This window comes from Podarcis liolepis (genome assembly GCF_965112155.1).
Source record: "Podarcis liolepis genome assembly, chromosome: 12".
Classification (NCBI taxonomy): Eukaryota; Metazoa; Chordata; class Lepidosauria; order Squamata; family Lacertidae; genus Podarcis; species Podarcis liolepis.
The window spans coordinates 40,024,675-40,039,670 of NC_139563.1; the positions used below are offsets into that span (position 1 = coordinate 40,024,675).

At 42.5% G+C, this 14,996-nt stretch overlaps 1 protein-coding gene across 4 annotated transcripts in view; it reads left to right on the top strand.

Annotated features, from left to right (window-relative positions):
- Positions 1–14,996, top strand: part of KAT2B (lysine acetyltransferase 2B) — a 192,287-nt gene that overhangs the window by 40,638 nt on the left and 136,653 nt on the right. For 2 of the 4 annotated variants that reach the window (XM_083467991.1, XM_083467992.1), the window contains exons 11-18: positions 4,529–4,655; positions 6,327–6,437; positions 8,144–8,287; positions 9,950–10,064; positions 11,293–11,329; positions 11,533–11,596; positions 11,683–11,767; positions 12,686–14,899. In XM_083467991.1, the coding sequence (XP_083324117.1) occupies positions 4,529–4,655; positions 6,327–6,437; positions 8,144–8,287; positions 9,950–10,064; positions 11,293–11,329; positions 11,533–11,596; positions 11,683–11,767; positions 12,686–12,879 (877 nt within the window). In that variant the 3' untranslated portion in view covers positions 12,880–14,899. Of the gene's footprint in view, positions 1–4,528; positions 4,656–6,326; positions 6,438–8,143; positions 8,288–9,949; positions 10,065–11,292; positions 11,330–11,532; positions 11,597–11,682; positions 11,832–12,685; positions 14,900–14,996 lie in introns of those variants that run through there. The other 2 variants (XM_083467994.1, XM_083467993.1) reach the window with 2 other exon arrangements.

A 14,996-nucleotide genomic window follows, 5' to 3' on the forward strand; every position in this document is an offset into this window, starting at 1 on the left:
AAAGCTCGATATATCAGGTGGCTTCTGCCAACATAAAAAAATTGGAAAAATTCACTAATAAAATAGACCAATCCCACAAAGCTTGGCTAGACTGAAAAGTAAGGCTTAAGCACCAGTATTTACATTTACTGGCTGTGTAACACTAATAATAATAATAATAATAATAATTTTTATTTATATCCCGCCCTCCCCAGCCAAAGCCGGGCTCAGGGCAGCTAACAACAATCAAATAAACAATCAAATAATAACACATTCTAAAAATATTTCATTATAAAAATTAGTTAAAATCAAATTGATGGCAACCGATTAAACAAAATTCTGTGCAGGTTGCCAGAGGAGGGAGTCAGGCTGCGCCCTGACCAAAAGCCTGGCGGAACAATTCTGTCTTGCAGGCCCTGCGGAAAGATGTCAGGTCCCGCAGGGCCCTAGTCTCTTGTGACAGAGCATTCCACCAGTTTGGAGCCGCAGCCGAGAAGGCCCTGGCTCTAGTTGAGGCCAGCCTAACCTCTCTGAGGCCTGGGACCTTGAGGATGTTATTATTTGCAGACCGTAGGTTTCTCTGTGGGGCATACCAGGAGAGGCGGTCCCGTAGGTACGAGGGTCCTAGGCCGTATAGGGCTTTAAAGGTTAAAACCAGCACCTTAAACCTGATCCTGTACTCCACCGGGAGCCAGTGCAGCTGGTATAATACCGGATGAATGTGCTCTCGCAGCGAAGACCCCATAAGGAGTCTCGCCGCGGCATTCTGCACCCGCTGGAGTTTCTGGGTCAGTCTCAAGGGCAGCCCCACGTAGAGCGAGTTACAATAATCCAGTCTGGAGGTGACCGTCGCATGGATCACAGTGGCTAGGACGAGAGAGATAAGGGGCCAACTGCTTAGCTTGGCGGAGATGAAAAAATGCCGCCTTTGTTATAGCTGTAATCTGCGACTCCATAGAGAGGGAGGTATCGAAGATTACACCCAAACTCTTAACGGACGGTGCTGGCACTAATTGCACCCCCGCAAGAGATGGGAGTTGCCCCCTCGATCCCATATCGTCCCGCCCCAGCCAGAGGACCTCTGTCTTCGAAGGATTTAACTTCAACCGGCTCCCACGTAACCATCCAGCCACCGCTTCCAGACATCTGGTCAGCGTGTCTGGGGCCGAGTCAGGATGGCCATCCATCAACAGATAGAGTTGGGTGTCATCAGCATACTGATGGCAACCCAGCCCAAAACTCCGGACAAGCTGGGCGAGGGGGCGCATAAAGATGTTAAAAAGCATCGGGGAGAGAATTGCACCCTGAGGCACTCCACACACCAAGGAGTGGCGTGATGACAATTCCCCCCCAAGCGCCACCCTCTGTCCCCGACCAGAGAGAAACGAGCGCAGCCATTGAAGGACTGTGCCCTGGATCCCCACGTCGGCAAGGCGGTGGTCCAGGAGTTCGTGATCGACCATGTCAAAGGCTGCTGACAGATCTAGAAGAATCAGCAGCCCTGACCCGCCTCGATCCAGCTGCCTGCGGAGATCATCTGTTAGGGCGACCAGAGCCGTCTCGGTCCCATGACCAGCGCGGAAGCCGGACTGGAATGGGTCTAGAGCAGATGTTTCATCCAGAAACCTACCAAGCTGTTCAGCAACTGCTCTCTCAATCACCTTACCCAGGAATGGAAGATTCGAGACCGGGCGGTAATTGGATAGATCTGAGGGATCTAATGATGTTTTCTTTAAGAGCGGACGCACCACCGCCTCCTTCAGTTCCCCTGGGAATGTCCCGGTGCCAAGGGACAAGTTGATGATATCCCCCAGGGGGCCCCGCACCTCGTCTGGACACGCTCTAATCAGCCATGACGGGCACGGGTCAAGAGGACAGGTGGTGGGCTTTCCAGCTTGGAGGAATCTGTCCACATCGGCTGGAGATATCCGGTCAAAGTGGTCCAATACTGGACCCGAGGACAGTCGAGGGGCCTCCAGTTCCTTTATTGTATCCAAATTGGCAGGGAGGTCATGGCGGAGCATCAGGACCTTCTCCGCAAAAAAGCTCGCAAATGCCTCACAGCTGTGTGTCAGATTGTTATTTAAATTTGGCTGTCCTTCAAGGGACGTTAAAGACCGAATTATACTAAATAATTGTGCCGGGCGAGAGCTAGCGGATGCAATGGAGGCCGAGAAGTAAGACTTCTTAGCAGCCTTCACTGCCATCTCATAGGTTTTCATAAAAACCCTATAAGATGTTCTTGAGGCTCCGTCACGGGCACCCCGCCATACTCGCTCTAGCCGTCTGAGGTCCCGCTTCATTTTCCGAAGCTCCTCGGTAAACCAGGGAGCCCGGTTTCTGCGGGGTCGCAGAGGGCGCTTAGGTGCGATCTCATCGATGGCTGCCAGGAGCTGGGTATTCCAGCCCTCAACAAGCTCAGTCAATGAGTCGCCAGGGGGAGTAAGGTCCCGCAAGGCTTGACGGAATCTATCCGGGTCCATCAGCCTCTGCGGGCGAGCCCAAATCGGCTCGCCACCTAAGCAGGGTGGGGGTGGAAAGTCAATCCTGGCTTTCAGAGCGTAGTGATCAGACCATGGCACCTTCATCGAAGGAGACATGATCACATCTATACCGGCGCCAAAGATCAAATCCAGCGTGTGGCCTGCTTGATGTGTGGGGCCCGAAACAAACTGGGAGAGCCCTAGTGTCGCCATGGAAGACACCAGGTCCAGAGCCTGTGAGGAGGGAGTGGCATCAGCGTGGAAGTTGAAGTCTCCCAATACCAATAGGTTAGGGAACTCCAAGGCCCAGCCGGCCACCGCCTCCAGCAGGCCTGACAGGGTGGCTGCTGGTGCGCTAGGTGGCTGGTACACCAGCCAGACAGCCAAGCTCTCCTCGGAGCCCCACACTAGGCCAACACATTCAATGCCGGGGATCGATGGCGATGGTAGAGCCCTGAAAGAACAATCTTCCCGGATTAATACTGCCACCCCTCCCCCCCGGCCCACAGTCCGTGACCGGTGGAGGACGGAGAAACCCGGGGGCGCCATCTCTCGTAAGGCAACAGTTACCCCTTCGCGCACCCAGGTCTCCGTCACACAAGCCAGGTCAACTCCCTGCGAGATAAAGAAATCTCACAGGGTAGCGGTTTTGTTGCCTATAGACCTGGCATTGCACAACACCAGTGAAGGAGGTGAGTAATCCTTGCTCACCCTACCCTCGTCTCTCGGGATGGGGCGCAGATTGGAAGGGGTACGAGCATATCCATATCTCGATCCCCTTCGCCTATAACATCTGCCCCCACCGCCATACCTCCCTCGCCCCACCACGGTGACAATCCCAAGCCTCATATTAACCTCCATTTACAAATAGAAAACAAAACAACCAAAACAATTATGCCCAAACAAAACCAATCCCCGCCCCACACAGTGCCCAACCCCAAAAACAAAACAAAATGGAACAAACAAAAATACATAAATAAAAACCACCATTTACAGTGGTACAACAAAATAAACAATAAAAGCACATTTAAAACACCTTAAAATATATATAAACACTAAACCATGGTTTGCTCAATGAACCCATTCGTAGTCCCACAGATGGTTTATTTTCTAGCTGTTCCTTCATTGTGCACTCTGTAGACTAGTGACTGTTTGTCGGTGGCCAAACAAACTCTGGTTAAACAAGGTTGTTAGATTCAGGCACAATGCCAAACTATAGCCCAAATAATCCATGGTTCTTAAGCAAATAGCAAATCTTGACTTCACATTATGGTTTGTTGCAAGATAAAGAAGCCATTTTGGACTGGATTCAGGCATTCAAACATATCACACTTGAACTAGACAAACCATGGCTAGCATTATGTAAGAACCAGGCCATTGATTCATATAAATTAATATGTGTCTATTTTAGATATTACTCCATTGTAGATTATGGTTCTCTAATATCAGCCAATAAAAATGTCTCCTTAGCTGTTCCTTGAAAGCCTCTTTCCACCTGCTTAATGGCATCTGTATTTCTTTATTATTTTTGGAGTCTAATATCTTCACCAAACTTGGGTTTCAAAAACCTGCCCCACTGTTAATATCTTATTGTTGTTGTTGTTTGGTGGGGGGAAGAGGACTGTTGTTTTATATCTGCACCTGTGGTTGTTACAATGATAATTTCGTGTTGGGAATTCAAAACTGTTCCTCAGTTTGAAGAAACAAGTAATTTTTCAATATAATGTAGAAAACATAATATAGAACTGTATGATGGAGCGTTCAGATATTTGTTTGGAAGGGGGTTGGAAAACGCGGCAATAACTACTTCAGTTTAAGAAATGGCCCAATTTCCTGGGCATCTTTACTTTTTAAATAAAGTGAATCAGCAGCTTTGTTTCTTTTTAATGTAATATATTGCTAAGATCATGTATTTACCGACTGTGCAGAGCATGAAGTTGGCGTCAGGTCTTTGCATCAAATGCTTTTATTATTTATTGCTGCTCTAGCTGTGGATGTGAGATATGCTAATGCTTATGCATCACTCGCTGTGAAACAAGCCTGACATAAAATGTATATAACTCCAGGAAACACAAGACCCTTGCATTGATCAAAGACGGCCGTGTGATTGGCGGCATCTGCTTCCGAATGTTCCCGTCTCAAGGATTTACAGAAATAGTTTTCTGCGCTGTGACTTCTAACGAACAAGTCAAGGTAAGGACAAAGTCAGTGGTAGGGAAAGGCACAAAATTCACCATACAATATGCAGGCATAATTGCATCGTGTAGGGGCACATCCCATTTGATTAGCACACAGCCTTTCCCCTGACTTTGAGCCAACAGAAACAACTGCACATCTGCCCCATAGGCGGCGAGGGTGCTCCCACAGCAGGCTCATGCCAAAAAGTGCCTGGATGCAGAAATAAACGCCAGCTGTAGAAAGGTTGCCAAATTTTAAAAAGCCTGGAAATTCAGCTTGTAAAAAGAAGAAGAAAATGTGTTGTGCTTTTGTCTCAACCGTTATGCTATTCTCCTAAGTGTAGTTTGGCTATCAGCAGAGAGCCAGAACTATGAATACATGCATCTCTAAGAGGCATTCAGCTGTGCCTCTTATCACATGAAATGAACCACATAGGAGGAACTCAGAATTCACCTTTTCTGGAATGCCTTTTAGTCATGTAACAAAGTCAATGTCAGTGTAACTGAACTAGTCGCATATTCTTCTTCCCTCGCCTCTGTTCCCCACCTTGCTTGCTTGCATATATCTTAGATTGTGAGCCTTTTAGGGCAGGAACCTCCGACATCTGTTCTTTGTCCTTCCCCACCAGATGTGGAGAACCTTTGGCCCTCCAGATGTTGCTGGACTTCAGCTTCCATCATCCCCAGCATGCATGGCCAATGGTCAGGGATGATGGGAATTTTACTTCAGCAACACGTGGAGCTTGCCACAGCTAATGTACATGTAAGTAAGTTTCTATGTCAGTCATTGGTTAAATACATCGTTCCACAGTTCTGCTCTCCTGCCTTTGTCATAGCTCGTGATCATTACCCAACCCAGTTAACCCTTTCTTAACCCACAGAAATTATTCTGTTTCCTCCTCAGTCACTGCAAATTACTTAGGTGGCGGGTGTGAGCAATAGGCAGGAAAATAATATGGACCATTAGAATATTGTTGTTTTTGTTATTGCTGTTCATTTTAGCTGATACATACCCAAAATAAAAAACCCTTTAAATAGGACATCTTTTGCAGAAAAAGGTACTCATCGCGGAGAGAGATTTCATTATAATAATAAACTGCAAAACTGGAAAAAAATCCCTGGTTGAAATCTCGACTTTAGCCATGAAATTGCTATTCTGTCAGTCTCAGCCTCCACCAGAAATATGGGGATAGCTTCTTTTGAAATGATTACTGAAGTAATAATATATGTGATGCGCTTTGAACACCCAAGGAAAAACTTTTAGGGTGGATTTCATTGTAGTGCTGAGGAGATCCTTCCGTCAGTTCTGAGAGCAGTGAAAGCCCAATTGAACTAGCGGGAGTCCTTCCACTGGCTTCTGCCACCAGAACAGGGTAGTTGATTCCAGGTCTAAATAGTCAGTCTGGGGCCCAAAGGCCTTTGTGCAGACTTGGCACACACAGCAGAACATTTAAACTTCCCTTCCCAATTACAGGGCCTGAGAGTGCAGTTGAAAAGGGAAAATCAGCAGCCCTTCGCCCTGGAAGTCAGAAGCATGTTATGCTGGCACCCACAAAGCATTCCTGGTGTCCCAATATGTTTCTTTGATTAAACGTTATTTTGTCCTCAGATTCTTACATATGAGCTTCAAGGTTTTTGGCTTGTTGCATTTCGCAGAAAATAAATTGTCCTCCTAATTTCTGTGCAGGGATATGGAACTCACCTAATGAATCACCTGAAGGAGTACCACATTAAGCACAATATTCTCAACTTCCTCACATATGCAGATGAATATGCAATTGGCTACTTCAAGAAGCAAGTAAGTAGCCCTGAGACAGTGCTTTTAATCCTGTGCGAGGGACTGAAATTTGAAGAACGGTTTGCTAAGATGGAGAAGTCTTTCAGGTGGACGGTGACCAAATGTTTGAGTGGAAAACGATGTTATTCCATGAATCTGGAGAGTGGTGCATGTAAACCCATGCTTTGCCTGCTTCCTAAAGCCATTCATGAGCTTTATTGTCTAGTGCAGCTATCATGTGACTCTTCTGCACTCGATAAAGCACCAGTCCCATACACCCAACAGGGTATCTGGGGCTGGTAGGGAACAGTCAGTAACCAATACTAGACATCACTGGGTGGTGGTGGGAAATCATCCTGAAGAAGCCACTATTATGCAGGTGAAGTGGTGTTTAAGTTCTCCTCCTATAGCCAGAGCCATAAATTGGACTTCATTCTCAAAGGAGGTAAGGTTGTAATCTGCCAGGATTTTTTTTGTGTGTGTGTGTGGCAGCCCCAGAATTATGGGATACACTTCCCTCAGAGATCTGTATGTCTTCCCCTGCTTCTCAAAATACAACTGGAAGAAATTTGTGTCCCACCAGCTATTAACTGGAGAATTAGCAGGAATTAGCTCCAGGATTAACTGGAGATTGTACTGTTGCTTTCACATAGTTTCACATTTTGCATTTTTTCCTCTTCCACAGAATTATTTTATTCCTGTGTTCCTAATATTTTGTAAAGTGTCCTGCAAACATTTTTGTTAGGTCCGATTAGAAATATTGTTAATAAGTAGGTTTTCCAAGGAATGGCAGTGAACATTAATGGAGCATTCTGTATTTTGAACGAATTTCCCAAACACACTTTTAATTTACCGCACAATCCAGTATATCTCCCTAGAAGTATATTCCACTGAATTCAATCCCAGATAATTAATGTATAGGGTTATGGCCAATGTCGTTAACAAGCAACACCCCATCCCATCCACAATTTTGGGGGCATTTACATTTTTAAATGGGTATCATGCTTGCTCTTATGCAGTAGAATGATGACCTAATGCCAAACTTCCCTGTTGAAATTGTGCTCTGCTGTTACATTGGAAAAAAAATGTGTTGAGTGACCGCTCTCCTTCCTCCAAACAGGGACTGGATATATACTCTAATTCTTCAAAGCATATTTCAAGAATATGCACATGAGAGTAGCAGTTAATGCATTCCATTTCAAAAAATCGAGATAGGGTAGCTGAACCAGTGTGGGATTTTTGTCTCTGCCTTTGGGCACTCAACTTACTCACATCTCCTTCCTTGTAGAACTGCTGTCAGTCGTAGGCATCTTATCCACATCTATTGAAGTTCCATCAGGGATCTTTCCCCTTTAATTTTATTGCACAGGTTTTTGGAACATCTATATGCCATTTGGGTTTCTTTCATTGTTTTCTTTTTGAGGTCTTCCTGAGGCCCTATGTAGCTTGCAGGGCGACTTTGAAAATCTGAGGTAGAGAGTGAACTCAATCTAAAATGGGCACTGTGGTATATAGTGGCCACAGGTATATGTGTATTTCAGCAGTGTGTAAGTTGGTGAATGATGTATTCATCTGGGCTCAAGAGTTGTGGTTTGAAAGCCCACAAGGCAAAAGGTGCTTCCATGGTGGGGTGGGGAGGGGACGGGGACGGAACTCACAGTGGTTCCAAAAGGCTGCTGGAAAGCAGGTGAACAAAGTGCGTTGACAATGACTCTTCTTTCCCTTAGGGGTTTTCAAAAGACATAAAAGTACCAAAAGCAAAATATGTTGGCTATATCAAGGATTATGAAGGAGCAACTTTAATGGGATGTGAACTAAACCCAAGGATCCCTTACACCGAATTCTCAGTCATCATTAAGAAGCAGAAAGAGGTAAAAAAAATGTAAACCAAATGTTTTATTTTATTATTTTTTAAAACACGAATTACTAGTACCTGCCCCGCAAGTATTTCTTAGAGATATGGTTTATTGCACAACTTTGACAGAGGGGCTTGTTCTGAGTGGCTTTGGAAATGGGAAAGCATTCCTTTCCTTTTCTTACAGGCAAAAAATACTGATGTATGGAACGATATTTGTTAGAAATGGAAAGTAGTGAAGTGTTAATTTGGCAGTTTGGTACACAAATGTGGGTTTTCTTCTCGTTGTGTTACAAGCCAGCCTTACTTTATCAGAAGAATATATAAATTGCACCTTCGTTCAAAAGAGATTTTTTTTTCATCTGCTATACAACATTAAAACAACACAGATCAACTATACAAAAATACAGCAACATTTATTTATTTGTTGAATTATATTCCACCCTGAATTGGCCCCAGTAGCTCAGATTTGATCCTGTTGGGTCACTGTCAGCCATGCAGTGCTCTCAGAATGAGACTGATGAAAATTGAGAAGAAAAAAATAATTTAGCCAGGTAAAAAAAATACAGTAATTCAAAAAGCCTGGACAAATAAAAAGGTTTTACTAGAATTTTTGACACCAACCCCCCCCCCCACACACTGTTTATAAATATTGTTTTCTATTTAAAGCTGCAATCCTATGCACACTTTCCTGGGAGTAAGCTCGGTTGAGCAGTGGGATTTCCTTCTGAGTAAGCATGCATAGGATTGCTCTGCCTGTTCACAGCATATAATGTAGAACAGGGGTGGCTAACCTTTTTCAACCAGAGGATAGCGTTGCCTTCTGGGGACCTCTCATGAGAGCCACATAGCAGTGGCCCAAAAAGTTTGTGTGATGAAAAACCGTCCACTCTACTTTAGCACATATACACAAACAATGGCAAAAGTGGGATTTGAACCCATGACCTTCAATTGGCAAGCTCAGGACAACTTTCCATGTGTTCCCCACATTACTCTCCACCCATCCCAGCAACAGAAGCCTACGCCAAGTGCTCAGTCTTTCAATGACAGATCCCCCATGCTGCTGGTGAGGGAGGGTGAAGGGTTTTTTTGTGCCTCCGCAACCACCAAATTCTCAGGGGTCTTTGAGGCAGGGGCAGAGGTTAGCCACGCCTAGCATAGTGGTTCCATGGACCAGGTAGCCCCACCACCAAAGGCTGCCTCGCAGCAATAAAAGAGCAGCTTTTAAAATGAAAAGCGGAACATTCTTAATTTTTAATCCGACGGTGTAACCTGTTTTAATTTGGTGTACAAAAGTCCTCTAATGCCATTGTCCCGTAGCATGGTCAGAGGTTGAGTGATGGGAGACTACCTGGGAACCACATGCTTGCCACCTTGAGTTCCATGATGGAAGAAAGCTGAGATGTATAAACACACCTAAGTGAAGTCCCTAGTTGTGGTTCATCTTTAGCTGGAGGCGACTGGTTTTGTGCAGCAGCCATGCTTTCAGTAGAGCATGGATAAGCATCACACTGCAGACCGAGATGTGACTCAAGCCTGCTCCTAATGTGTGAGAAGGCCACCTAGATCCATAGAAATCATAAGCACCTCTAATGCCCCTTTACTCATCTATGCCTGTTGGTGCAGTACCTACTTCCTTCACCCCAAAAGTATAATTTCCGTGTTACTTTCGTTGCAGATTATTAAAAAGTTGATCGAAAGGAAGCAAGCTCAGATTCGGAAAGTTTATCCTGGCCTTTCTTGTTTCAAAGATGGTGTACGGCAGATTCCCATAGAAAGCATTCCCGGAATTAGTATGTACCATCATACATCAGTTATCATTGGGTTCATTCTTTTTCAGTTTAAACTTGAGAATTTCTTTTGTTGAAGTGACTTGCTTCTAGTTATTCATAACAATTCTATACCACTTTTGAAATAATGCATTAAAAGTAGTTGATTATATTTGAATCTGACGCTCTGTGATGTTTTATGCACATGTTGGGTTTATTTTTGTAGCCACAGGCTTTTATGCCGTACTGTACAGCCAGTGCTTTCTCCATCAGATGTTTTGTGTCCTGCTATCTAGTACAGGCAACGACTGTTTTATACTTGTCCAGTATATGTACAATGTGCACATTGTTGCAATGCGGAAGTGGCCAGAAAAGGGGTTGGGCTTATGTGTGCTCCGCCGACACGCACAGGGTTCAGGAACCGCTACGCAAAATGATCGTTGCCTCTACACAGATTTTCATTGCAGTCCTAAACCTACTCAGAAGTAGGTCCCACAGAGCACAGCTCTATCTGTAAAGAAAATTCACATGGGATTGTTAGCAAGCATCCAGTTACACAAGAAGCCTGCTTCTGCAACAGAGCAAGCAGCTCCTGCCCCTTCCTCTACGCTGCAGTCCCCATACGCCTAAAACCTTTTCCAGGAGGTTGGGAAGAATTCACGAAAGGCCTCTAAATAGACAAGGGCTACAGCTTGCAGAAAGCAGCAATGGATGCTGTCCTTCGGAATTTGCATCTGAATAAATTAGTGCAATGGGACATACTCCTAAATAACTGAATAGAATTGCAGATGTTACTCTCCCCACCTTTGAATAGCAGAACCCCATTCCATACTCCAAACTGTGTTTGAAAGTCCTCTCAGTTTCAAAAGCGGTTTGCCACATAGCCTGGGAAGGGGGCAGCATTGGGCATGTAGGATTAGATTATTTTTACTAAAGTAGGATGAATAGATAAATCAGTCAGTTTTTTAAAAAAATATTTCTTCATCAGATTTGTATACTGCCCTTCAAAAGATCTCGGGGCGGTCCACAGGATTTTGTGGTTTATCCTACTTAGACATACTTGAACATATAATTGAATATTGGAGTGCTGACTAAAGCAAACTGGGTGGACTTGGAATTACTGTAGCTGTTACTTTTGATTGGTATTTCAGTAAGGATGCAATATAATTCTATGATAGGTCCACATCAACTCAGTTACTTTGTAATCTAATGTAATTTATTCTTAAATGCTTCACTTTTGTTTGCTATATAGGAGATACTGGCTGGAAACCAAGCAGTAAAGAAAAAGGGTAAGCGTTGTTTTCGACAAGGAAGAAAGCCTTCTAGAGTTCACCTGTACTGTACCTGTGAAGCACTGATATGTGTTGCACAATTGCTAAGTAACTAAAGTACATTTTTAATTAGTGGGCGATTGCTTTTTATTAATTAAATAGCATTACGAAACTAAACAAATCATACATTTTAATCTTGTCTACTTTTCTTTTTTTTCAAGTAAAGAACCCAAAGATCCAGATCAGCTTTACAGCACACTAAAAAACATTCTACAGCAGGTCAAGGTGAGCATTAATTTTCTGTAAATATTTTGAAACCTTTTCCCGCTATGGAGCGTTGTTACATGAGTGTATTTTCTCCCATCTACCAGAGCCATCAAAGCGCTTGGCCATTCATGGAACCAGTGAAGAGAACAGAAGCTCCTGGATATTATGAAGTTATAAGGTTCCCCATGGGTAAGGCCATCAACTTTTTAAAAAGTAGAGCATCCAATGAACCAGAAGCAAATTGAGTATATAGGTTTTTCTCCCAGAAACCAAGAGTACGGGGGGAGAGGGTATTCATTTATACTGCTCCATGAAATCTTGCACAAATGTCTGAAGTTTCTTGCAGTGCACTGCAGCAGTTCTTGCATTTATAGTACAAAAGGAAACAGGAAAAGGAAGCTGCCATATACTGAGTCAGAACATTTGTCCCTCTAGTTCAGTATTATCTTCACTGACTGGCTGTGGTCTCCGGGATTTTAGACAGGGATATTCCCACCCCTACCTGGAGATACCAGAGATCAAACCTTTCCCTTATGATAAAGACTACCCTAGTAGTCTGTGTAAGTGGAAATTACTTGTAGTAACAGAACTAAGTGTTTTATGTATAGCTTACAGCAACACCTTTGCCCTACCCTCCAAATAATTACAAGTTTTCGCTACTGAGATTTTCACCGACTCAAATGATTTAATTTCAGGGGATGGGAGCCACAGGTCTGGCTGGTGGGGGGCACTTACCATGATGGTGGGGTTTTTTTTAAATACTTTTCAAACTGCAGCCCGTAGTGGCAGTCATATCACAACTCTGGCCACTGTGTTCCCCCATTTCCCATAATTCATATTTGCTGGAATGATTCCAACTGTAGTCTGGTCATCACCATGGGCCAAGGTTTAAATAAAATAAAAATGGGGGAAAGAGCTCTCACCACCAGCCTATTTTCAGTGTGTACATTTTAAAATAGGAATTAGGAGGTCTGTAAGAGCACTTTTGAAACAGGACCTTTTCACTAAAGAAGCACAGGGTGGGGAGGATGACAATAGTAAAAAAATTCAAGTCTAGGATATATTACTATTGTAGGAACAAGACTTGATTTTTCTGTTTTTATACAGATCTGAAAACGATGAGTGAGCGACTGAAGAACAGGTACTACGTCTCTAAGAAGTTATTCATGGCAGATCTGCAGCGAGTCTTTACAAACTGCAGAGAGTACAACCCTCCTGAAAGTGAATACTACAAGTGTGCCAATATATTGGAGAAATTCTTCTACACAAAAATTAAAGAAGCTGGGTTAATTGACAAGTAATCAGTCCTTCTCTCATGCAATCAAGATGCCTAATTTAAGAGCAGAATATGCAGTTGATCTTTGAATAGAATTGAAATTTGTGTTTTAAAAAAAACATTTTATTTACTAGCACTTTTAAAACATGTAATATAGAAGAGTTTATTTTATTAAAGTCTTTTTAAATGTACACTTGCATGCCCTTTTGCAGTGTATTCAATAATACATTTTTATTAGAAGTATTGCACAAACTGTTTGGGGATTTGAAAAGGGAAATTTTTCCAAGCAGTGAATGTTTAAGCTTAATGTAATGCAGTATCAAATTGTAAAATAGCTTTTTATTTTTTACAAAAGATGCTAATGAAGGGGGAAATGAGTTTTATATATATTTTAATGAAACACTCAACTAAGAAGGTGCTATGAAAGAGAAATCCTCTAAGATACAAAAACCCCAGTAGGTTCAAACTTCCTCTGTGAATTTGATTCTTTAATATTAGAGTTTGCAAAGAAAATCTAAATATGTAGCATCATCTGACTTTGACTGTGTTAGGTCATTTCCCAAAAAATCTGTGGTAGTCACAAACCACTTTTTAAAACTTTTGTAGTGCCAGCAAAAGCTTAATTCAGATAAACGATAACCATTTCTACCTTTATGCCCTAATCCAGCAAAAGCTTTGTCTGCATAAGTTTTTACATACCTTTATCCCTGAAAAGCCATTCTTCCCTTAAAGTCACACTTGGTCCTGCAGTACTTGGGTGAAAAGAGATAGTCTTGATTTTCACACACATAGGCTAACACTAGATGTCACCAGTCACCAGATGAACTGGCGAAGGAAGCGCACCGCCCCCAGCAGTGCGATTCCAGTGGGGTGCCACCATGGCTGCCTCCCCCCCGCCTGCGCCCTGTGGGCAGCACACCCCGCCCCCCAGTGCCAGAGCATGAAGCTCCGCCACTGACCAGATGTGACTGACATACATATGAAACCAAAGCACATGCAGATTTACATGTGCATTTGAGTAGCCCATATGATCTTCCTTTACTATCCTTACCCAATGGAAATGTCTCCTCTCTAGCTGCTACTACCACAAATTATTTAATTCTTGTGTTCAACACTTTCTAGATCAATACTGTTGATACTTTCAAAGGTTTCATGAACTTCCCCATAAAAGTAGTTTTGAGCACACCCACCTCTCCGTGTTTATAGGGATTATTTTGGTTACATTAAACTGATTTTCAACCGAAGTATTACTAGAACATTATTGATCATTACTTCTGTATTTTACCTACTCATTACATTAAATATTGGAGTTACACCTTCATTCAGGTAGGTGAGGGAAGGAAATATTCACTTGTTTGAATGTGAGCAGGCAGCAATTCTGCAACACCCAAGAAAGTAAATTTATTCATTTTATTTCTTTCTCCTAATTTATACAAAGGTATTCAAGAACTAGTTTCATTGTTTTTATATGCGCTGAAATATTTCACTAGCAAAACTGATGTAAAAAAATTGCCAAACAGAATTACAAGAGAAATATATTTTCAAAATGGCTATGGTAGTGTTTATTCTAAGATTAGATTACCCTTGCTAGGTAACGGTACAAAATTAAGTCAAAATGGTAACATATAAATGCCTTAGTGCTTTATATAAAAATCAATTTATTTGGCTTTGTATTTAAGGTACAATGATACAGCTGTGTGTTAGAGTATTTAAGTAGTAATTTTCAATTATTTTGTAAACTGGGCCAACAAAATCACCTCTTAAGCTTGATATCCTGTGAAAGTGTTATTTTCAAAGATTCTTATTGTCTTGAAATTAGAGTCTCTTCTATATTGAGAACATTTGGTTTCTAATTTAAAGATTATTTTCATAGATATTGTGCAATAAAGCTATATAGTACGATGTGTTTTAAAAATGCTTTAAGTGAAATTCTACATTTGTAAAATTATTTATTGTTCTGGTATAAAATGGTTTTAAATTATATGTATAAAATTAATCTTGTGTGCTATTTCGTACTTTGCATATAAAAAAACCCCTGAGATATTTAACTTGTGTGAATAGACTTTCTGACAATTGTACCATCACTTTCAGATGGCAAGAACCAAACACTATGCTATCCCATGTAGTTAATCTGTTTTCCTG